At 36.8% G+C, this 23,202-nt stretch overlaps 1 protein-coding gene across 1 annotated transcript; it reads right to left on the reverse strand.

The window, feature by feature from the left end:
* Positions 1–14,094: 14,094 nt before the first annotated feature.
* On the reverse strand, positions 14,095–23,202 carry LOC126892636 (uncharacterized). Its single transcript, XM_050662272.1, has 2 exons — positions 23,105–23,202; positions 14,095–14,724 (listed from the first exon to the last, which is right to left on the reverse strand). Exon 2 carries the CDS (start codon positions 14,716–14,718, stop codon positions 14,221–14,223), a length of 498 nt encoding a protein of 165 aa, XP_050518229.1. The 5' UTR covers positions 14,719–14,724; positions 23,105–23,202; the 3' UTR covers positions 14,095–14,220.

The following is a 23,202-nucleotide window of genomic DNA, read 5'->3' on the forward strand; positions in this document are numbered from 1 at the left end:
ATAGGGTTATTAAACTTATATTGTTGTACCTGTTATAAAAATTGTAATTTTACCTTTCTTTTGACTATTGTATTAGATAACTAATAGTTATTTTATCGCTTATCTTAGGTAATAAGGTTACTTGGTCATATCTTATGTATATATTATCTGCCGTAGTACCATAAATTTTATCTATCTTTCACAACGTTGTCTTCGCGATGTCCTCACATGCTTCTTGGTTTCAAAGCTCCGATGAAAACTCAGTATAACTAGTTTCCACCGTGGAAAGGGTAGTGTAGTATGTGTGAAATCCCCCCTTTATAAGCCCCCTCAAAATTTCTCTAGCTACGCCTATGGTGAAGAAGCAGCCTTGTGAAGATGCTTCCATTTAGAAATCTCCAAATGACTTGTCTATTCCGCAGAAATACTTCTAGCAAATCAGCAGGGTGCAACTCCGTAGCTTTCTATTTGTATAGTCTTCTAACAATGAATTTCTTTCCTTTTGTTTTCTCAAAACTAAAATTTCTACGAACCCTTTCGAAACCGTTAGCGGATATAAGAATGTCCGCTTAGCAAGAGAAAGTTGAGAGATTCTTAAATGACCCGTCTTCCAGATGCCATTACGGACCATATTTGACTAATACCTCTTCTTTCGCGTTACATTCCTAAAACTTAAATCTAGCCCTCGGCGTCATTTACAAATTCATTTTCCTGTGTCCTTGTGTGCTGTTAAGACGTGTGCGAGACGAAAAGCAGAATTCAGCCGGTAAGTACCCTTTATAAAACTTCTTGTTTCCTTCCTGATCTCAACTATTAGAGCATACTTAAAAGAGATTCTCTTCTGTCTTTGCAGAGCCTATCAATTTTGTTTGCTGGCTTTCCGTTAACCGATCTCGTTCTTTGACGTTGTTTGTCACTACTACTACTATCTTTCGTTGTTTGCTATTACCTGCCATCCAGCAACTTGCGAAAATTGCCGTACCTACTCATCGATCTAAACCTGTCATACCGACAAGTGCTTGATTGTCTAGCCATAAACGCTACACCTACCTGTTTTGACACGAGCCGATATTGTAAGTACTTATACAAGGTGTAACAAAAATAGAGGTCATAAATTAAATCACATATTCTGGGACCTAAAATAGTTCGAATGAACCTAACTTACCTTAGTACAAATATGCACATAAAAAAGTTATAGCCCCTTGAAGTTACAAAATGAGAATCGATTTTTTCGAATATATCGAAAACTATTAGAGATCTTTTATTGAAAATGGATATGTGGCATTCTTATGACAGGAGAATCTTAAAGAAAAATTATAGTGAAATTTGTGCTCCCCATAAAAATTTTATGTGGGTTTTGTTCCCTTAAACTCCTCAAACTTTTCTGTAAGTTCCAATTAAATTATTATTGTGGTACCATTAGTTAAATTAAATATTTTTAAAACTTTTTTGGCTCTAAGTATTTTTTCGATAAGGCAGTTTTTATCGAGTTGCGGCTTCTTTTTTAATATGTTTACATAACAATTTTATGGGGGTTTTGTTCCTTTAAACCCCCCAAATGTTTGTGTACGCTCCAATTAAACTATTACTGCGATACCATTAGTTAAACACAATGTTTTTAAAACTTTTTTGCCTCTTTGTATTTTTTCGAGAAGGCACCTTTTATCGAGATATGGCTTCTTTTTTAATGCGGTTCAAAATATACCTAAAAATGTAAATCATACATAAATTTTCATATTATTACCAAGTCTCCATAATCGTACTTAACCATATACAAATATGTGGTGGATTTGACAAATATTCAAAATATCTCGATAAAAACTGACTTTTCGAAAAAGTACTAAGAGCCAAAAAAGTTTTAAAAATATTGTGTTTAAGTAATGGTACTACAATAATAATTTAATTGGAACGTACACAAAAGTTTGGGGGGGTTTATAGGAACTAAACCCCCATAAAATTTTTATAGGGTGTCCAAATTTTACTATAATTTTTTCTTAAGATACTACTGTTATAGGAATGCCATATGTCCATTTTCAATAAAAAATCTTTAATACTTTTCGATATATTGGAAAAAATCGATTTTAATTTTGTAACTTCAAAGGGTTGTAACTTTTTTTATATGCACATTTGTACTAAGGTAAGTTAGGTTCAATCAAACTTTTTTTGGTCCCAGAATATGTGATTAAATTTATGACCTGTATTTTCGTTACACCCTGTATACAATACGCCCGCAGATTTATGATTTCATTCATTGTGGATTTACCTAAGAACCCTAAAGGCCGCGTCCCACCATCAAATAATTTGATCAAACTGGTTTGAGCAAACTGAAAGTGACAGTTAGTGACGTCACATCCTGAGTGTTCATTGTGGATAATAATGAAAAATTTTAATTTTAAATAAAGTACAAACAAGTAGGCAACTCAATACAAAAAATTTGATCAAACTAGACTGATAGTGAGAGCACAGATTTTTAGAATTTCAAAAAAACTGCAATTGTGACGTCACTTTGACGTACTTCCGGAGTTTGCTCAAACTGTTTGATCAAATTATTTGATGGTGAGACGCGGCCTTAATAAAAGTGGGTTATTGACTTTAAAGCTTAGTGCAGTTTGGTGAATTTATAATTTGTTTATTGCGGTTTTGACCAAACAGACAATTAAAAATATCATTTGTACAGGAATAATTATATATATATATATATATATATATATATATATATATATATATATATATATATATATATATATATATATATAAAAATTGTCAAATCAATTTTCTGGACCTGACCTTACATCGAGACAACAGCATCATAACTACTTCATGGTACACCAAAAAAACCTGGTCGTCAAGATACCTAAACTTCAACTCTCATCACCCGTTGTCCCAGAAGAAATCAGTAGTTATTGGCCTAGCCGACAGAGCCATCAGATTGTCTGATCCCATCAATAGACCTCATGCTATAAAAAAAGCAAAAACAGCACTAACACTTAATTCATACCCACATCACCTCATTGAAAACACCTTCAAGTCACGACTACATACATTTTACAACAACAAAAACAACAACAAAAATAATAAGGAAAAGAAGAAATATATGTCTTTGCCTTACATACAAGGGTTATCTGAACAACTTTCAAATCTCCTAGCCAAGCATAACATTACAGTTGCTCACAAAGGATATAATCTCTTGAAAAGGAATTTTACTAAACTTAAAACTAAAACCCCGCAATCAAAAAAAGCACATGTTGTATATGAAATTCCTTGTTCAAATTGCGATGGGGTATATATCGGACAAACCAGCCAGCTACTAAACTCTAGAATTCGGTCTCACAAATATGACAAAAATAACACTACAGCCCTCACAAAACATGAAAACGAAAAGAAACACAAATTTGATTTCGATAAAACTAAAATCCTAAAAAGTGAACCCAACAAAAAGAAGAGGGAACTGCTAGAGTCCATAGAAATTAAAAAAAAATAACAAAGCTGTCAATGATAAACGGGATGTCAAAAACCTTAATAGGGTATATTTCAACTTAATCTAAAATTAACTATATAATATTTCAGCACGCCTATGAGACGAAGACAACTATTTTGACTTAACATAAAATCAAACATCAATAAACACCATAATAATTTTTGACACAGTTCATTACTCTCTTAACGCAATGACTTAGTGGGTCCGTTCCTATGCTTTAACATTTTAACATTGTTTTAATTGTGACGTCTATTTGTGTACTTGTTTCAAAACTAAATTTACGATTGCATGGTAAGTTGATTTTCTTTTAAATTGTATTGTAGCTTTCAATAAATGTTGTTTTAGTCAATCCTTGAAAAAGGCATGGATTTCCTGCCGAAACGTCGGATAATATATCAATAAATATGGTCATAACATCATAGACAAGCTTTTTTTATGAACCTAAACCCAAGAAACATTGGTAAATATATATATATATATATATATATATATATATATATATATATATATATATATATATATATATATATATATATATATATATATACATACGATATAACACCAATCCATCTGTTACAGATAGACTATTTTCTATAGATATTATATATACGTATAGTGATCACTATCAATTTTTTTTACGTATTCTCAAGACTAAATAATCAATCGTTTCACCTATTTTCATTTAAATTAAACATCTCCATAAACCTAACTACATATTTTCTTTGTTTCTCACCTGTCTTGAGAATATCAATCCGAAGATTATTACGTTGCGGAAAATTACGACAGAACCTTTAATCATTGTTTTTTACTTGTTTTATAAATATATACTTTGAACATCACAATATAATTTTTAACTCAAATATTTACTTATTTTTATTTCCTCATATATATCTGATTATTTATTTTGTTGCATGTATATTTCTGTTTCTCTTTCAGGTATTATGTTGATTTTTATTTTTTTTTATATGTACGTGTGTATATGTGTTTTTGATATCTAGTGATTACCGCGCGACATAAATACCCGCTATTCTCTTAAGTCTATTTTGCAACCGCGTATTATTCATAGCCTATCTCCTTCGCCTCATATTTGTTATCTTTTCTTGTCGTTTTAGTACCGTTTAACTTTCCCTATTCCTCATAATTCCTATCCAGCGATAGGTGGCGCCCAAAATTGTCTTCTCTTACCTTTTTCTTCTCTTCTCTTCTCTTCTTCTTTCTCTTTCGTACCTCTATTTCTTATATTTGAGCCCTTTAACCCCGACCAAGACACCTCTAACCGACTGAATCCCGGAGCCTAGTGCCGTTCCTATGTGTAGCTCTCCACTCTGTTGTTAAAGAAGGTACACGCATAGCTTGTACATTCTACGATGTATAATTTTAAGAAAGAGTTTTAATGTCTGGCTCATTAGACTTATTAGCCTATATTCTCCGCACTTTTTTGCTCCCTGTTTCTTTGGTAAGGTAATACATTCTGAAACTAGCCACTCTTTTGGGATATTGCCTGTGTCATAGATAGTATTGAAGATTTTACATAGTATTCTTGAAGATTCATCATCAAGAAGTTTAAGAAATTCAGTGGGGCTTTACCTTCTTTTAGTGATATTATGGCTGCTCTTATTTCTGCCATTATTATAGGTGGTCCTGTTTCGGTAGGTATTGGGGACTGATTCTCCCTCTCATCAAAAAATAAATTTCGTATGTAATTTTTCCAGCTATTATTGATACTCTCTTTGTCCACGATTATCTCTCCATTGTCATTAACAAGTTTATAACATAACATAAAGGTCATAACATAGCATAAAGGGTAGAAACATATTAAATGATAAGATGGAACTAGTGTGCCTATTGCATGGTCAGCCAAAATTGAACACCATATTGTTACGTGTTTAAAAGCCTGAGATTGTTCTTTACTTTTACCCCATTTTTTAGTTTTTTTCTTAAAATTTATGGGGTAAATGGAAACTTTGAATATCTTATTTTTTTGCGACTTTTTTTTTACTGGTTTTCAAGACATTCTACTGTAGACTTATCGCATAATAGCCAATAGCTATTTGTATAACAAGGGAGGAAAGTGCTACTTTTCCTCCCGAGAATGAAGTTTACTGCCCGACGCGTAGCGGAGGGCAGTAATCATTCAAGGGAGGAAAAGGCACTTTACTCCCACGTTATACATATGGTTTTTCCACCTTCCTCAAATAACAAGTCATTTTTTCATTTTTACTTAACTTATTTATGTAACTAACCAACAAAATTTATTAAAACTAAAACTAACAAGGAGGTACAATAATATAACTGTCAACTGTCAAATATAAGTCAAATTATTAATGTAAACATTGTTAAATCAAAATAACAATTTATTGTTTTTTACGATTCTGCAAAATACAGGGTGTTTTATAAATAAACGTTAAAATGTATAGATACTTACGTAATAGAAAATAGATATTGTACAGGGCGTCAATAAGTTATATTTCATGAATGAAATACCATAACCTCACTTTTACTTTTCCTCCCTAGGGAGGAAAAATATTTTCCTCCCTAGGGAGGAAAAGTACAACTTCCCTCCCTACAATCAGGTCAGGAAAAGTATACTTTCGGTAGAGGTAGGTGGAAAAATCTTTTTCCACCTACCTCTACCGAAAGTATTCTTTTCCGGACCTGACTGTAGGGAGCCTATGAAAATAGACGGATCAATATACTCACAGACAGCCAAGCATCACTGAAGGCACTAATGAGCCCGAAAGTGACGTCAAGGCTGGTATGGGAATGCCGGCAAGAACTGGAAGAACTGGCCGAAAGAAATAGTGTAACTCTATTCTGGGTTCCAGGACACACCGGGATAGACGGTAATGAGAAAGCAGATGAGCTGGCAAGGAACGGTTGATCAACTTCATATTTGGGCCCAGAACCTGCTCTAGGAGTACCTAAAACAATAATTAGGGGACAAGTCAGGGAATGGGTCAAAAACAAACACAAAGAATACTGGGGGAACGTACCTGGTCAGCGACACGGGAGGCCCTTAATAAGGGAACCCTCAAAACGGAGAGCTGAGGAACTAATAAAATTACATAGGAGTCAGCTCCGCATAATTACAGGTCTTCTCACGGGTCACTGTGCCCTGAAAGGACACCTGAATAGAATTGGGCTGTACGAAGGGAACCTTAACTGCAGACTGTGCAATAGGGGAACTGAAACAGCATATCATGTACTTTACGAGTGTGAGGCTTTGGATCACAAGAGGCAGGCTATTTATGGACAACCAAAATTAAGTCCAGCAGAATATGCCACGCAACCCATGCTAGGGATGTACAATTTGGTACGTGGAACCAAGCTTGTGGATTGGGTGACATAAAAGGTAGGATGGTTGGCACAATAAGCCCATGAGGCTGCAGTGCCATCGGAGACATGTCAGACGACCTCAAAAAAAAGAAGCAAAGTTGTACTTTTCCTCCCTAGGGAGGAAAAGTAAAAGTGACGTCATGGTATTTCATTCATGAAATATAACTTATTGACGCCCTGTACAATATCTCTTTTCTATTACGTAAGTATCTATACATTTTAACTTTTATATAAAACACCCTGTATTTTGCAGAATGTTAAGAAACAGTAAATTGTTATTTTGATTTAACAATGTTTACATTAATTATTTGACTTATATTTGACAGTTGACAGTTATATTGTACCTACTTGTTAGTTTTAGTTCTAATAAATTGTGTTGGTTAGTTACATAAATAAATTAAGTAAAAATGAAAAAATGACTTGTTATTTGAGGAAGGTGGAAAACCATATGTATAACATGGGAGTAAAGTGCTTTTCCTCCCTTGAATGACTACTGCCCTCCGCTACGCGTCGGGCAGTAAATTTCATTCTAAGGAGGAAAAGTAGCACTTTCCTCCCTTTTTCTTTGCATCAGTGCTGTTTCACTCTTACGCATAGTAAAGCTGCGACAGTAGTTCTCCCCTTCCGTGCCTATACTCACACTTAATGTCATTTTAGTTTCTCGATACAATGTGCTAGAAAGAGATACCGCAAACCAGTCGAAGAGATCTTGTCGTCAGGAAGCATGGAGTGTAGGCCCACTCTATGTTAATATATACCTCTACGATTGCGAATAAGGGTAATTTAAAAACCATCCGTCGAATCCATCTGGTATTAACAGACAGACATTGAGGAACAGCTTTAAAGAGTGCAGAGTGCATACGCCTGAAGCGTCGTCGTCAATAATCTCTGGATATATGTAGGTGAACTCCCTCGAATATTTTTCGTAGACACCTGAATGACTCTATAATAAAAATTTAAATTTAATTGCTTGTAAATACTTTTACTTTTACAATTAATATATAGTAAATACGAATGCCTAATTTTTTATTATTACGATTTCCACGACCTAAAAGAACACATTTCCTTCTAGTCCATTCACTGAGGGTAAAATATTGCAAGACTTCTAAATTTTAAAGAACCGCTTGGATTGGCGTAGCTAACAAGTGAAAGAAAAAAGTAATATTGTGCTGATGTGTGCTTTTGTACTGGGGGTGACTATCACCCCTTCTCGGGGATGATTAAAATTTTCGTTCAAAATAAGTCTAGAAATGGATGAACTAACTAATTCTAAGCAACTTTTGTTCTACAGCGTTTTTTCACTAAGTTAATACTTTTCTAGATATTTGCGAGTTAATATGTTCATTTTTCAACAAAAAAACCACGGCTTTTCGCAAATAACTCAAAGTAACCAAAAATATAGATGAAAAAAAATAGTGTACACCTAGGTACGTATGGGCTCTCTAGACCTAGTATAAGCAGAGTTGTATACGCTCCGAGCTTCGCTAGTATCGCCACCTACCTACAGTATTACTAGTATAACTTTCACCGAAAATTTAGCTGGAAAGAAAAAAGTGTTGCCTATCCTCTGTGAGTTTCGCTGGTATCGCCATCTAACGGTTGATTAGTGTTCCTATTTCGGCAGGAATTTTAAAGAGGACAGTAGAAAAGCAAATAATAGTTGTTTCAAACTTATTATTTAATTCTTATCGTGTAATATTTACAAAGTAAAGAAGTAATTGGATTGTAATATATAATTAATATCAGTAAGTATTTTATCAGTATATCGGTAATAAAGTAATCTTTCATTCTGCGTTTAAATTTTTCAAAAATACTTATTAGTTTTCTCAGGATTCGAAAAAAATGATTACATTTAAAATACAGGCGTCAAATTTTTGCATTTTGTTCCTTTCCACTTAAAGTTTGTCGCACTTATTTAGAAACACCCTGAATTGATAAAGAACAAATCTAGTTGTTAAACATAAGCGAATTAATCAAAAAAACAGAATGTTAAGAAAACCAGAGTCTATAGTTGGCTTTTAATTTCAGTATTTTATAAATGCCCGGTACACCATAAAAATTTAACTGGTTAGCAACAATATTATTACAGCGGTATTGTAAAAGAATTAGGCTATAACATATTAAAAAAATCACTTAAATCTGCCAACAGGTTTAGGAAAAATAAGACATTAAAAATGACAAAATTTTTAAGTGGACGGATTTCTATATGCACGTAAGTTTATATAAAAATATATTATATTGAACTAAAATCATCTTAATAACATACCCTTTAATGTTCTTTATAATTTGGAGCACGAAATCAAGGGCGGATCCAGGACCGATTTTCGGGAGGGGCCATGAACTTTTTTGGGGTGGTGTACCGGAGGGTTTGGGGGTAATTTTTAAAAATTAGGATTACAATAGTGAGTTTTAAGGCACTTTTCACACACTTTTGAGTACCATAGAGACATTCAAAACTTATAGTTATTAAAGTATTATTAAAGTACCGATTCCTACACATTTCTTCGGATTCATGTGCAGTTCTTTCAACAAGTTTAATACTATTTTTTCCCATGCTTCTACTGTCAGGCCTCGTTCTTCCCCTCTTTATAGATGATTTTCACTAATTATTTTTATATTCTCATAAGTGCCAATGAACTTGACAAAGTCTTCACGAATGTTGTTATTGTGTATGTATCTCAAATTTAGAGAAAGATGTTCCACGTGGGATACGTCGGTCATTTCCTCAAATATGACAGAGTAATAATTTGCACTTTGAACCTGATTAATTATTTGTTCAATTATTTCTTCACCACAACATGTTATCAATTGATTTTGACTGGTGCTACTAATATATGGTGCTCGAGAAGATGCAGTGGATAGGTGTGGTTTAAAAGTCTTATCTTCTGATGCGAGTTTAAACCTTAACAATTCCCCTCATTGCTAGGTCCAGCATCTTCGTCTAGAAGCAGCAGGCTATCATCACGATGGCCTCTTAGAGGAATATTTTGTCGACCTAAGAACACTATAGATTTTACTATTTATCATAGTCTTTCTCTATTTTCTTGTATCTGTTTAGACCTCTGAGAGTCTATCTGGTTAATGACTGACTTTTGTGAGTTGCGATAACTTTGTAGAAAATCCAGCCCAACCTGAACGCACTCCTTGTGGTATGATGTTTTTTCATGGGTTTGTATGGCTCTTGGACCATGAGTTTGGGAAACATGTTAAAGGTTTCGTGACAAGGCTTTGGGTTATCATCCCTTTATTGTGACCATATTTTTCGTTAGAAAAATAGAACGCAATACTTATAAACCAATCCCTTTTGACTGTGCGAAAGTACCAACCAACTCCTTTGTTCTAAGTGCTGGTGACCCAAGTAATGCTTCATTTCTTTTCTATTCTTTATATGTACAGAATATGGAAATTAATACGATTTTGATGGCTGCCAAGGTCGTTCTAAAAACATCCTAGTATGTCATTCTTGAAGCTTTCGTTGCTGCTTTTGTTCAATTCTAGTCCAGAAAACATATTTATCTCCTGTTTTATACATATATATGTGTTTGAAAGTAAAAAGTTTTGAACTGCAAATATCTAAATTTATATTTTTTTAAATTCTCGGAGGGGGCCATGGCCCCCATGGCCCCCTCCCTGGATCCGCCCTTGCACGAAATATTGTAAAATATTTCAGTTTCTCTGTAAATACAGCGAAAATTATTTAAAAAAAATGAGAACTGTCAGAATTAATCGGTCTACCAATAGATCTTGCCAAATTTCAACTTCATGGCTTGTTAAGTAAAGGTGGCTATGCCACTGCGTATGTATATGGAGAACCCCGAATTAACAGGCTAATAAACAACTTATATTTATCTGAAATATTGAAACTACACTATGATATATTTTTATTAAATTAATAACTTAACATCCATTGTATTTAACAAATAATTAACAAAATTCGAATATGTTGACAAACAATTTCTTACAAAAGGGATGAGGGGGCGGGTTCACTTTGAGTGACAGAACAAAATTCTGCCTATGATTGGTCAGACGTAAGAAACGCACTGTAAAAGATGAAAGTTGGTATCTCTTCGGTTCCGTTACGTTTCTCTTACGTTCCGTCAGGTGCTTGCGTTCATTTATAAACACGAGTACACAAAATTCGGTGTTGATCTTTTCCGGTGCGTCTCCGTGTACGCTACGTCAAACTATAAATCCAACTTTACTATTAATTGTAACCAGTATTTCGACACTCTTTAATACAACAACTTTGGTGAGATATTTTAAAGCTATATGCAACTCTTAATGCAGAACGTCAAATTTCCGGTAAAGGTTTACAGACTTATCACTACTGGCGCTCGCGAATTTTTAATTAACCCCTCTACCTACGAGCTCACAGCGTATAGCTAATGAAAAATAGGTTCGTATTAGTCAAATTCCAAATCGAATATTTCAAAGTGAAATAAACAGAAAATGAAGTACTTTTTGTGAAAATCTCATTACAACTTTTTTAAAGTATTTAAAAAAGCTGTATTTTTGTTTTTTTTTTAAGTTTTAGCATCAAAAGTAAGTAGATTACGCTCCAAAATAAAGTTGATAACTTTTTTTGGTAAAAAAAAATCGTGAAACTCACCCTCTATAATTAGCATCCCAAATGGAATTAATCATTGCCGCTTCACAAATTACTTTACGTATGTATTGTTTATATGATCTGTAAGTCTCATCGGTTCAAAGTGCTTATTGTTAAAAGGGCTTGAATGGGTCACGAGTGTATGCAAATTTTGAACAGCTATATATCTTAACTAAGTTTTGTATTACAGAAAAACAAAAAATAAAAAAAAAATCAGAAAACAAAATCTATTATATATTTTTTTACTTTTTGTAATATTTGGTAGGGCCAGTCAGGTTAATTGGAAACACTATTTGAAATATCATGACATCTAAACATTTGTTTATTTAAAAATGTACTGTTTCATTTTATATTAAAATAATAGCTATTTGTATAACAAGGGAGGAAAGTGCTACTTTTCCTCCTTAGAATGAAATTTACTGCCCGACGCGTAGCGGAGGGCAGTAGTCATTCAAGGGAGGAAAAGCACTTTACTCCCATGTTATACATATGGTTTTCCACCTTCCTCAAATAACAAGTCATTTTTTCATTTTTACTTAATTTATTTATGTAACTAACCAACACAATTTATTAGAACTAAAACTAACAAGTAGGTACAATATAACTGTCAACTGTCAAATATAAGTCAAATAATTAATGTAAACATTGTTAAATCAAAATAACAATTTACTGTTTCTTAACATTCTGCAAAATACAGGGTGTTTTATATAAAAGTTAAAATGTATAGATACTTACGTAATAGAAAAGAGATATTGTACAGGGAGGGAGGAAAAGTAAAAGTGACGTCATGGTATTTCATTCATGAAATATAACTTATTGACGCCCTGTACAATATCTCTTTTCTATTACGTAAGTATCTATACATTTTAACTTTTATATAAAACACCCTGTATTTTGCAGAATGTTAAGAAACAGTAAATTGTTATTTTGATTTAACAATGTTTACATTAATTATTTGACTTATATTTGACAGTTGACAGTTATATTGTACCTACTTGTTAGTTTTAGTTCTAATAAATTGTGTTGGTTAGTTACATAAATAAATTAAGTAAAAATGAAAAAATGACTTGTTATTTGAGGAAGGTGGAAAACCATATGTATAACATGGGAGTAGGTAAAGTGCTTTTCCTCCCTTGAATGACTACTGCCCTCCGCTACGCGTCGGGCAGTAAATTTCATTCTAAGGAGGAAAAGTAGCACTTTCCTCCCTTGTTATACAAATAGCTATTATTTTAATATAAAATGAAACAGTACATTTTTAAATAAACAAATGTTTAGATGTCATGATATTTCAAATAGTGTTTCCAATTAACCTGACTGGCCCTACCAAATATTACAAAAAGTAAAAAAATATATAATAGATTTTGTTTTCTGATTTTTTTTTTATTTTTTGTTTTTCTGTAATACAAAACTTAGTTAAGATATATAGCTGTTCAAAATTTGCATACACTCGTGACCCATTCAAGCCCTTTTAACAATAAGCACTTTGAACCGATGAGACTTACAGATCATATAAACAATACATACGTAAAGTAATTTGTGAAGCGGCAATGATTAATTCCATTTGGGATGCTAATTATAGAGGGTGAGTTTCACGATTTTTTTTACCAAAAAAAGTTATCAACTTTATTTTGGAGCGTAATCTACTTACTTTTGATGCTAAAACTTAAAAAAAAAACAAAAATACAGCTTTTTTAAATACTTTAAAAAAGTTGTAATGAGATTTTCACAAAAAGTACTTCATTTTCTGTTTATTTCACTTTGAAATATTCGATTTGGAATTTGACTAATACGAACCTATTTTTCATTAGCTATACGCTGTGAGCTCGTAGGTAGAGGGGTTAATTAAAAATTCGCGAGCGCCAGTAGTGATAAGTCTGTAAACCTTTACCGGAAATTTGACGTTCTGCATTAAGAGTTGCATATAGCTTTAAAATATCTCACCAAAGTTGTTGTATTAAAGAGTGTCGAAATACTGGTTACAATTAATAGTAAAGTTGGATTTATAGTTTGACGTAGCGTACACGGAGACGCACCGGAAAAGATCAACACCGAATTTTGTGTACTCGTGTTTATAAATGAACGCAAGCACCTGACGGAACGTAAGAGAAACGTAACGGAACCGAAGAGATACCAACTTTCATCTTTTACAGTGCGTTTCTTACGTCTGACCAATCATAGGCAGAATTTTGTTCTGTCACTCAAAGTGAACCCGCCCCCTCATCCCTTTTGTAAGAAATTGTTTGTCAACATATTCGAATTTTGTTAATTATTTGTTAAATACAATGGATGTTAAGTTATTAATTTAATAAAAATATATCATAGTGTAGTTTCAATATTTCAGATAAATATAAGTTGTTTATTAGCCTGTTAATTCGGGGTTCTCCATATACATACGCAGTGGCATAGCCACCTTTACTTAACAAGCCATGAAGTTGAAATTTGGCAAGATCTATTGGTAGACCGATTAATTCTGACAGTTCTCATTTTTTTTAAATAATTTTCGCTGTATTTACAGAGAAACTGAAATATTTTACAATATTTCGTGCTCCAAATTATAAAGAACATTAAAGGGTATGTTATTAAGATGATTTTAGTTCAATATAATATATTTTTACTAGCTATAATACCCGGCTTCGCCCGGGAGTTGATATGAGATTACGCGGTAGTTGCAATAAAAAAATAAACTATGACGTAATAGTAAAAAAATTTATTGAAAACATTCGCTCATTTTTTACACTATTTGCTTATAAACAACGTTTTTCATTTTATTGTCTGGAGTATATATATAGATTTTTCGGATTTCCTACCCTTGAGCAAGCTACATATAGCTGACCGTGAGAGAAGCAGGGTTCTTTGAGGTTAATCTTATATTTTGAAGAAAGTGTTTTGATTCTTGTGTTTCCCCGGTCATGTAATGTAGAAATTCCTGTGGAGGTGCTTCCAGTGGTGGTAGTCGAATTTTTCCATTCATGCAACAGAGACCTGCTGTTTCTTTACTGAATTTTTTCGCGTGGCAAAATTGGCAAATGTTATCCATTTTTCCGATCACAACATGCTTATGATTGTAATATTTTTTCGTCGGTTCGTAGTGGAATGCTTCCTTTGTTAAATTATCTTTTAAAATTCTCGATTCTTCTATACTTTCGTTCTCTTTTCTTTCTTCATTTTTTGTGCTTCTCAGAGTTCTCATCCTAATTCGTTGATTTTGTAAACGTGCTTCGCGCTCTTCTTCCGTTTCATTTCTTCTATGTTCTTTTTGTTTCCGCCGTTTCGCTGCAGAACTGGCAAGATCTCCTCCTTTTTTACGTCTAGGCATTGTATTCTGTAAAATATAAATTAAATAAACATTTTATAGACAAACAATTAAAAGAAAAAGAAAAACAACCATTAGAATTAATTAAAGACACTATTAATTATCTTTTCAAAAATAATTATTTTTTCAAAAATAATTAATATAAATAATTAATAATCAAAAGACTAAGTTTTCACTCTAATGGCATACAACATATCCCACCAGAATGAAAACAATGGGAACCTTCTCTGGTTACACCTCCGAGGCTTCTACAATTTGCAAGCCATACGGATGCTGAGACTAAGGAAGATGAGGGAATTCTACAATTTACAATTCACGTCACATCTGCTCAGCGCGGTAAAGTTCCAACGAGACTGGTTCCCTTCATACTCCACACAGAGTAAATGTAAATCAAAAATGAATAACCATTTTCAATTTCGTTGCAAAACGAAAATACAGCCGAACCATATTCCAGTCCAATCAGAGAGTGCTGCAAGCACCTCTACCGGTTTCGAAACTTATTAGTCTCTCATCAGGAGGCACATATGCTGCTCTCCCTGATCCAACCAAAACAAACCCCAGCGTGCAGTCCCGAATTGCAACGAACGAAATGGCATAGATGCCCTAGCGGCAACTGCTAGCAAAAGACTAAGTTTTCACTCTAATGGCATACAACATATCCCACCAGAATGAAAACAATGGGAACCTTCTCTGGTTACACCTCCGAGGCTTCTACAATTTGCAAGCCATACGGATGCTGAGACTAAGGAAGATGAGGGAATTCTACAATTTACAATTCACGTCACATCTGCTCAGCGCGGTAAAGTTCCAACGAGACTGGTTCCCTTCATACTCCACACAGAGTAAATGTAAATCAAAAATGAATAACCATTTTCAATTTCGTTGCAAAACGAAAATACAGCCGAACCATATTCCAGTCCAATCAGAGAGTGCTGCAAGCACCTCTACCGGTTTCGAAACTTATTAGTCTCTCATCAGGAGGCACATATGCTGCTCTCCCTGATCCAACCAAAACAAACCCCAGCGTGCAGTCCCGAATTGCAACGAACGAAATGGCATAGATGCCCTAGCGGCAACTGCTAGCAAAAGACTAAGTTTTCACTCTAATGGCATACAACATATCCCACCAGAATGAAAACAATGGGAACCTTCTCTGGTTACACCTCCGAGGCTTCTACAATTTGCAAGCCATACGGATGCTGAGACTAAGGAAGATGAGGGAATTCTACAATTTACAATTCACGTCACATCTGCTCAGCGCGGTAAAGTTCCAACGAGACTGGTTCCCTTCATACTCCACACAGAGTAAATGTAAATCAAAAATGAATAACCATTTTCAATTTCGTTGCAAAACGAAAATACAGCCGAACCATATTCCAGTCCAATCAGAGAGTGCTGCAAGCACCTCTACCGGTTTCGAAACTTATTAGTCTCTCATCAGGAGGCACATATGCTGCTCTCCCTGATCCAACCAAAACAAACCCCAGCGTGCAGTCCCGAATTGCAACGAACGAAATGGCATAGATGCCCTAGCGGCAACTGCTAGCAAAAGACTAAGTTTTCACTCTAATGGCATACAACATATCCCACCAGAATGAAAACAATGGGAACCTTCTCTGGTTACACCTCCGAGGCTTCTACAATTTGCAAGCCATACGGATGCTGAGACTAAGGAAGATGAGGGAATTCTACAATTTACAATTCACGTCACATCTGCTCAGCGCGGTAAAGTTCCAACGAGACTGGTTCCCTTCATACTCCACACAGAGTAAATGTAAATCAAAAATGAATAACCATTTTCAATTTCGTTGCAAAACGAAAATACAGCCGAACCATATTCCAGTCCAATCAGAGAGTGCTGCAAGCACCTCTACCGGTTTCGAAACTTATTAGTCTCTCATCAGGAGGCACATATGCTGCTCTCCCTGATCCAACCAAAACAAACCCCAGCGTGCAGTCCCGAATTGCAACGAACGAAATGGCATAGATGCCCTAGCGGCAACTGCTAGCAAAAGACTAAGTTTTCACTCTAATGGCATACAACATATCCCACCAGAATGAAAACAATGGGAACCTTCTCTGGTTACACCTCCGAGGCTTCTACAATTTGCAAGCCATACGGATGCTGAGACTAAGGAAGATGAGGGAATTCTACAATTTACAATTCACGTCACATCTGCTCAGCGCGGTAAAGTTCCAACGAGACTGGTTCCCTTCATACTCCACACAGAGTAAATGTAAATCAAAAATGAATAACCATTTTCAATTTCGTTGCAAAACGAAAATACAGCCGAACCATATTCCAGTCCAATCAGAGAGTGCTGCAAGCACCTCTACCGGTTTCGAAACTTATTAGTCTCTCATCAGGAGGCACATATGCTGCTCTCCCTGATCCAACCAAAACAAACCCCAGCGTGCAGTCCCGAATTGCAACGAACGAAATGGCATAGATGCCCTAGCGGCAACTGCTAGCAAAAGACTAAGTTTTCACTCTAATGGCATACAACATATCCCACCAGAATGAAAACAATGGGAACCTTCTCTGGTTACACCTCCGAGGCTTCTACAATTTGCAAGCCATACGGATGCTGAGACTAAGGAAGATGAGGGAATTCTACAATTTACAATTCACGTCACATCTGCTCAGCGCGGTAAAGTTCCAACGAGACTGGTTCCCTTCATACTCCACACAGAGTAAATGTAAATCAAAAATGAATAACCATTTTCAATTTCGTTGCAAAACGAAAATACAGCCGAACCATATTCCAGTCCAATCAGAGAGTGCTGCAAGCACCTCTACCGGTTTCGAAACTTATTAGTCTCTCATCAGGAGGCACATATGCTGCTCTCCCTGATCCAACCAAAACAAACCCCAGCGTGCAGTCCCGAATTGCAACGAACGAAATGGCATAGATGCCCTAGCGGCAACTGCTAGCAAAAGACTAAGTTTTCACTCTAATGGCATACAACATATCCCACCAGAATGAAAACAATGGGAACCTTCTCTGGTTACACCTCCGAGGCTTCTACAATTTGCAAGCCATACGGATGCTGAGACTAAGGAAGATGAGGGAATTCTACAATTTACAATTCACGTCACATCTGCTCAGCGCGGTAAAGTTCCAACGAGACTGGTTCCCTTCATACTCCACACAGAGTAAATGTAAATCAAAAATGAATAACCATTTTCAATTTCGTTGCAAAACGAAAATACAGCCGAACCATATTCCAGTCCAATCAGAGAGTGCTGCAAGCACCTCTACCGGTTTCGAAACTTATTAGTCTCTCATCAGGAGGCACATATGCTGCTCTCCCTGATCCAACCAAAACAAACCCCAGCGTGCAGTCCCGAATTGCAACGAACGAAATGGCATAGATGCCCTAGCGGCAACTGCTAGCAAAAGACTAAGTTTTCACTCTAATGGCATACAACATATCCCACCAGAATGAAAACAATGGGAACCTTCTCTGGTTACACCTCCGAGGCTTCTACAATTTGCAAGCCATACGGATGCTGAGACTAAGGAAGATGAGGGAATTCTACAATTTACAATTCACGTCACATCTGCTCAGCGCGGTAAAGTTCCAACGAGACTGGTTCCCTTCATACTCCACACAGAGTAAATGTAAATCAAAAATGAATAACCATTTTCAATTTCGTTGCAAAACGAAAATACAGCCGAACCATATTCCAGTCCAATCAGAGAGTGCTGCAAGCACCTCTACCGGTTTCGAAACTTATTAGTCTCTCATCAGGAGGCACATATGCTGCTCTCCCTGATCCAACCAAAACAAACCCCAGCGTGCAGTCCCGAATTGCAACGAACGAAATGGCATAGATGCCCTAGCGGCAACTGCTAGCAAAAGACTAAGTTTTCACTCTAATGGCATACAACATATCCCACCAGAATGAAAACAATGGGAACCTTCTCTGGTTACACCTCCGAGGCTTCTACAATTTGCAAGCCATACGGATGCTGAGACTAAGGAAGATGAGGGAATTCTACAATTTACAATTCACGTCACATCTGCTCAGCGCGGTAAAGTTCCAACGAGACTGGTTCCCTTCATACTCCACACAGAGTAAATGTAAATCAAAAATGAATAACCATTTTCAATTTCGTTGCAAAACGAAAATACAGCCGAACCATATTCCAGTCCAATCAGAGAGTGCTGCAAGCACCTCTACCGGTTTCGAAACTTATTAGTCTCTCATCAGGAGGCACATATGCTGCTCTCCCTGATCCAACCAAAACAAACCCCAGCGTGCAGTCCCGAATTGCAACGAACGAAATGGCATAGATGCCCTAGCGGCAACTGCTAGCAAAAGACTAAGTTTTCACTCTAATGGCATACAACATATCCCACCAGAATGAAAACAATGGGAACCTTCTCTGGTTACACCTCCGAGGCTTCTACAATTTGCAAGCCATACGGATGCTGAGACTAAGGAAGATGAGGGAATTCTACAATTTACAATTCACGTCACATCTGCTCAGCGCGGTAAAGTTCCAACGAGACTGGTTCCCTTCATACTCCACACAGAGTAAATGTAAATCAAAAATGAATAACCATTTTCAATTTCGTTGCAAAACGAAAATACAGCCGAACCATATTCCAGTCCAATCAGAGAGTGCTGCAAGCACCTCTACCGGTTTCGAAACTTATTAGTCTCTCATCAGGAGGCACATATGCTGCTCTCCCTGATCCAACCAAAACAAACCCCAGCGTGCAGTCCCGAATTGCAACGAACGAAATGGCATAGATGCCCTAGCGGCAACTGCTAGCAAAAGACTAAGTTTTCACTCTAATGGCATACAACATATCCCACCAGAATGAAAACAATGGGAACCTTCTCTGGTTACACCTCCGAGGCTTCTACAATTTGCAAGCCATACGGATGCTGAGACTAAGGAAGATGAGGGAATTCTACAATTTACAATTCACGTCACATCTGCTCAGCGCGGTAAAGTTCCAACGAGACTGGTTCCCTTCATACTCCACACAGAGTAAATGTAAATCAAAAATGAATAACCATTTTCAATTTCGTTGCAAAACGAAAATACAGCCGAACCATATTCCAGTCCAATTTACATTTACATTTACTCTGTGTGGAGTATGAAGGGAACCAGTCTCGTTGGAACTTTACCGCGCTGAGCAGATGTGACGTGAATTGTAAATTGTAGAATTCCCTCATCTTCCTTAGTCTCAGCATCCGTATGGCTTGCAAATTGTAGAAGCCTCGGAGGTGTAACCAGAGAAGGTTCCCATTGTTTTCATTCTGGTGGGATATGTTGTATGCCATTAGAGTGAAAACTTAGTCTTTTGCTAGCAGTTGCCGCTAGGGCATCTATGCCATTTCGTTCGTTGCAATTCGGGACTGCACGCTGGGGTTTGTTTTGGTTGGATCAGGGAGAGCAGCATATGTGCCTCCTGATGAGAGACTAATAAGTTTCGAAACCGGTAGAGGTGCTTGCAGCACTCTCTGATTGGACTGGAATATGGTTCGGCTGTATTTTCGTTTTGCAACGAAATTGAAAATGGTTATTCATTTTTGATTTACATTTACTCTGTGTGGAGTATGAAGGGAACCAGTCTCGTTGGAACTTTACCGCGCTGAGCAGATGTGACGTGAATTGTAAATTGTAGAATTCCCTCATCTTCCTTAGTCTCAGCATCCGTATGGCTTGCAAATTGTAGAAGCCTCGGAGGTGTAACCAGAGAAGGTTCCCATTGTTTTCATTCTGGTGGGATATGTTGTATGCCATTAGAGTGAAAACTTAGTCTTTTGCTAGCAGTTGCCGCTAGGGCATCTATGCCATTTCGTTCGTTGCAATTCGGGACTGCACGCTGGGGTTTGTTTTGGTTGGATCAGGGAGAGCAGCATATGTGCCTCCTGATGAGAGACTAATAAGTTTCGAAACCGGTAGAGGTGCTTGCAGCACTCTCTGATTGGACTGGAATATGGTTCGGCTGTATTTTCGTTTTGCAACGAAATTGAAAATGGTTATTCATTTTTGATTTACATTTACTCTGTGTGGAGTATGAAGGGAACCAGTCTCGTTGGAACTTTACCGCGCTGAGCAGATGTGACGTGAATTGTAAATTGTAGAATTCCCTCATCTTCCTTAGTCTCAGCATCCGTATGGCTTGCAAATTGTAGAAGCCTCGGAGGTGTAACCAGAGAAGGTTCCCATTGTTTTCATTCTGGTGGGATATGTTGTATGCCATTAGAGTGAAAACTTAGTCTTTTGCTAGCAGTTGCCGCTAGGGCATCTATGCCATTTCGTTCGTTGCAATTCGGGACTGCACGCTGGGGTTTGTTTTGGTTGGATCAGGGAGAGCAGCATATGTGCCTCCTGATGAGAGACTAATAAGTTTCGAAACCGGTAGAGGTGCTTGCAGCACTCTCTGATTGGACTGGAATATGGTTCGGCTGTATTTTCGTTTTGCAACGAAATTGAAAATGGTTATTCATTTTTGATTTACATTTACTCTGTGTGGAGTATGAAGGGAACCAGTCTCGTTGGAACTTTACCGCGCTGAGCAGATGTGACGTGAATTGTAAATTGTAGAATTCCCTCATCTTCCTTAGTCTCAGCATCCGTATGGCTTGCAAATTGTAGAAGCCTCGGAGGTGTAACCAGAGAAGGTTCCCATTGTTTTCATTCTGGTGGGATATGTTGTATGCCATTAGAGTGAAAACTTAGTCTTTTGCTAGCAGTTGCCGCTAGGGCATCTATGCCATTTCGTTCGTTGCAATTCGGGACTGCACGCTGGGGTTTGTTTTGGTTGGATCAGGGAGAGCAGCATATGTGCCTCCTGATGAGAGACTAATAAGTTTCGAAACCGGTAGAGGTGCTTGCAGCACTCTCTGATTGGACTGGAATATGGTTCGGCTGTATTTTCGTTTTGCAACGAAATTGAAAATGGTTATTCATTTTTGATTTACATTTACTCTGTGTGGAGTATGAAGGGAACCAGTCTCGTTGGAACTTTACCGCGCTGAGCAGATGTGACGTGAATTGTAAATTGTAGAATTCCCTCATCTTCCTTAGTCTCAGCATCCGTATGGCTTGCAAATTGTAGAAGCCTCGGAGGTGTAACCAGAGAAGGTTCCCATTGTTTTCATTCTGGTGGGATATGTTGTATGCCATTAGAGTGAAAACTTAGTCTTTTGCTAGCAGTTGCCGCTAGGGCATCTATGCCATTTCGTTCGTTGCAATTCGGGACTGCACGCTGGGGTTTGTTTTGGTTGGATCAGGGAGAGCAGCATATGTGCCTCCTGATGAGAGACTAATAAGTTTCGAAACCGGTAGAGGTGCTTGCAGCACTCTCTGATTGGACTGGAATATGGTTCGGCTGTATTTTCGTTTTGCAACGAAATTGAAAATGGTTATTCATTTTTGATTTACATTTACTCTGTGTGGAGTATGAAGGGAACCAGTCTCGTTGGAACTTTACCGCGCTGAGCAGATGTGACGTGAATTGTAAATTGTAGAATTCCCTCATCTTCCTTAGTCTCAGCATCCGTATGGCTTGCAAATTGTAGAAGCCTCGGAGGTGTAACCAGAGAAGGTTCCCATTGTTTTCATTCTGGTGGGATATGTTGTATGCCATTAGAGTGAAAACTTAGTCTTTTGCTAGCAGTTGCCGCTAGGGCATCTATGCCATTTCGTTCGTTGCAATTCGGGACTGCACGCTGGGGTTTGTTTTGGTTGGATCAGGGAGAGCAGCATATGTGCCTCCTGATGAGAGACTAATAAGTTTCGAAACCGGTAGAGGTGCTTGCAGCACTCTCTGATTGGACTGGAATATGGTTCGGCTGTATTTTCGTTTTGCAACGAAATTGAAAATGGTTATTCATTTTTGATTTACATTTACTCTGTGTGGAGTATGAAGGGAACCAGTCTCGTTGGAACTTTACCGCGCTGAGCAGATGTGACGTGAATTGTAAATTGTAGAATTCCCTCATCTTCCTTAGTCTCAGCATCCGTATGGCTTGCAAATTGTAGAAGCCTCGGAGGTGTAACCAGAGAAGGTTCCCATTGTTTTCATTCTGGTGGGATATGTTGTATGCCATTAGAGTGAAAACTTAGTCTTTTGCTAGCAGTTGCCGCTAGGGCATCTATGCCATTTCGTTCGTTGCAATTCGGGACTGCACGCTGGGGTTTGTTTTGGTTGGATCAGGGAGAGCAGCATATGTGCCTCCTGATGAGAGACTAATAAGTTTCGAAACCGGTAGAGGTGCTTGCAGCACTCTCTGATTGGACTGGAATATGGTTCGGCTGTATTTTCGTTTTGCAACGAAATTGAAAATGGTTATTCATTTTTAATTAATAATCAAACTGAGAACTTCCTTTTTCTGAAGTCGGTTAAAAATACTTACATTTGATATTTCACAATAAAGGCTCACAGACGACTTTTTTCTTCTCGGCTTCAAAATCGAGAATTAATTAAACACACTATTAAAAATACTGGCACGTG

This window comes from Diabrotica virgifera, chromosome 9 (assembly GCF_917563875.1).
Source record: "Diabrotica virgifera virgifera chromosome 9, PGI_DIABVI_V3a".
NCBI lineage: Eukaryota > Metazoa > Arthropoda > Insecta > Coleoptera > Chrysomelidae > Diabrotica > Diabrotica virgifera.

What these genes read in the sequence shown, in the direction of transcription:
- LOC126892636 (XM_050662272.1), bottom strand. Translation starts at nt 14,718, where the DNA reads ATGCCTAGACGTAAAAAAGGAGGAGATCTTGCCAGTTCTGCAGCGAAA.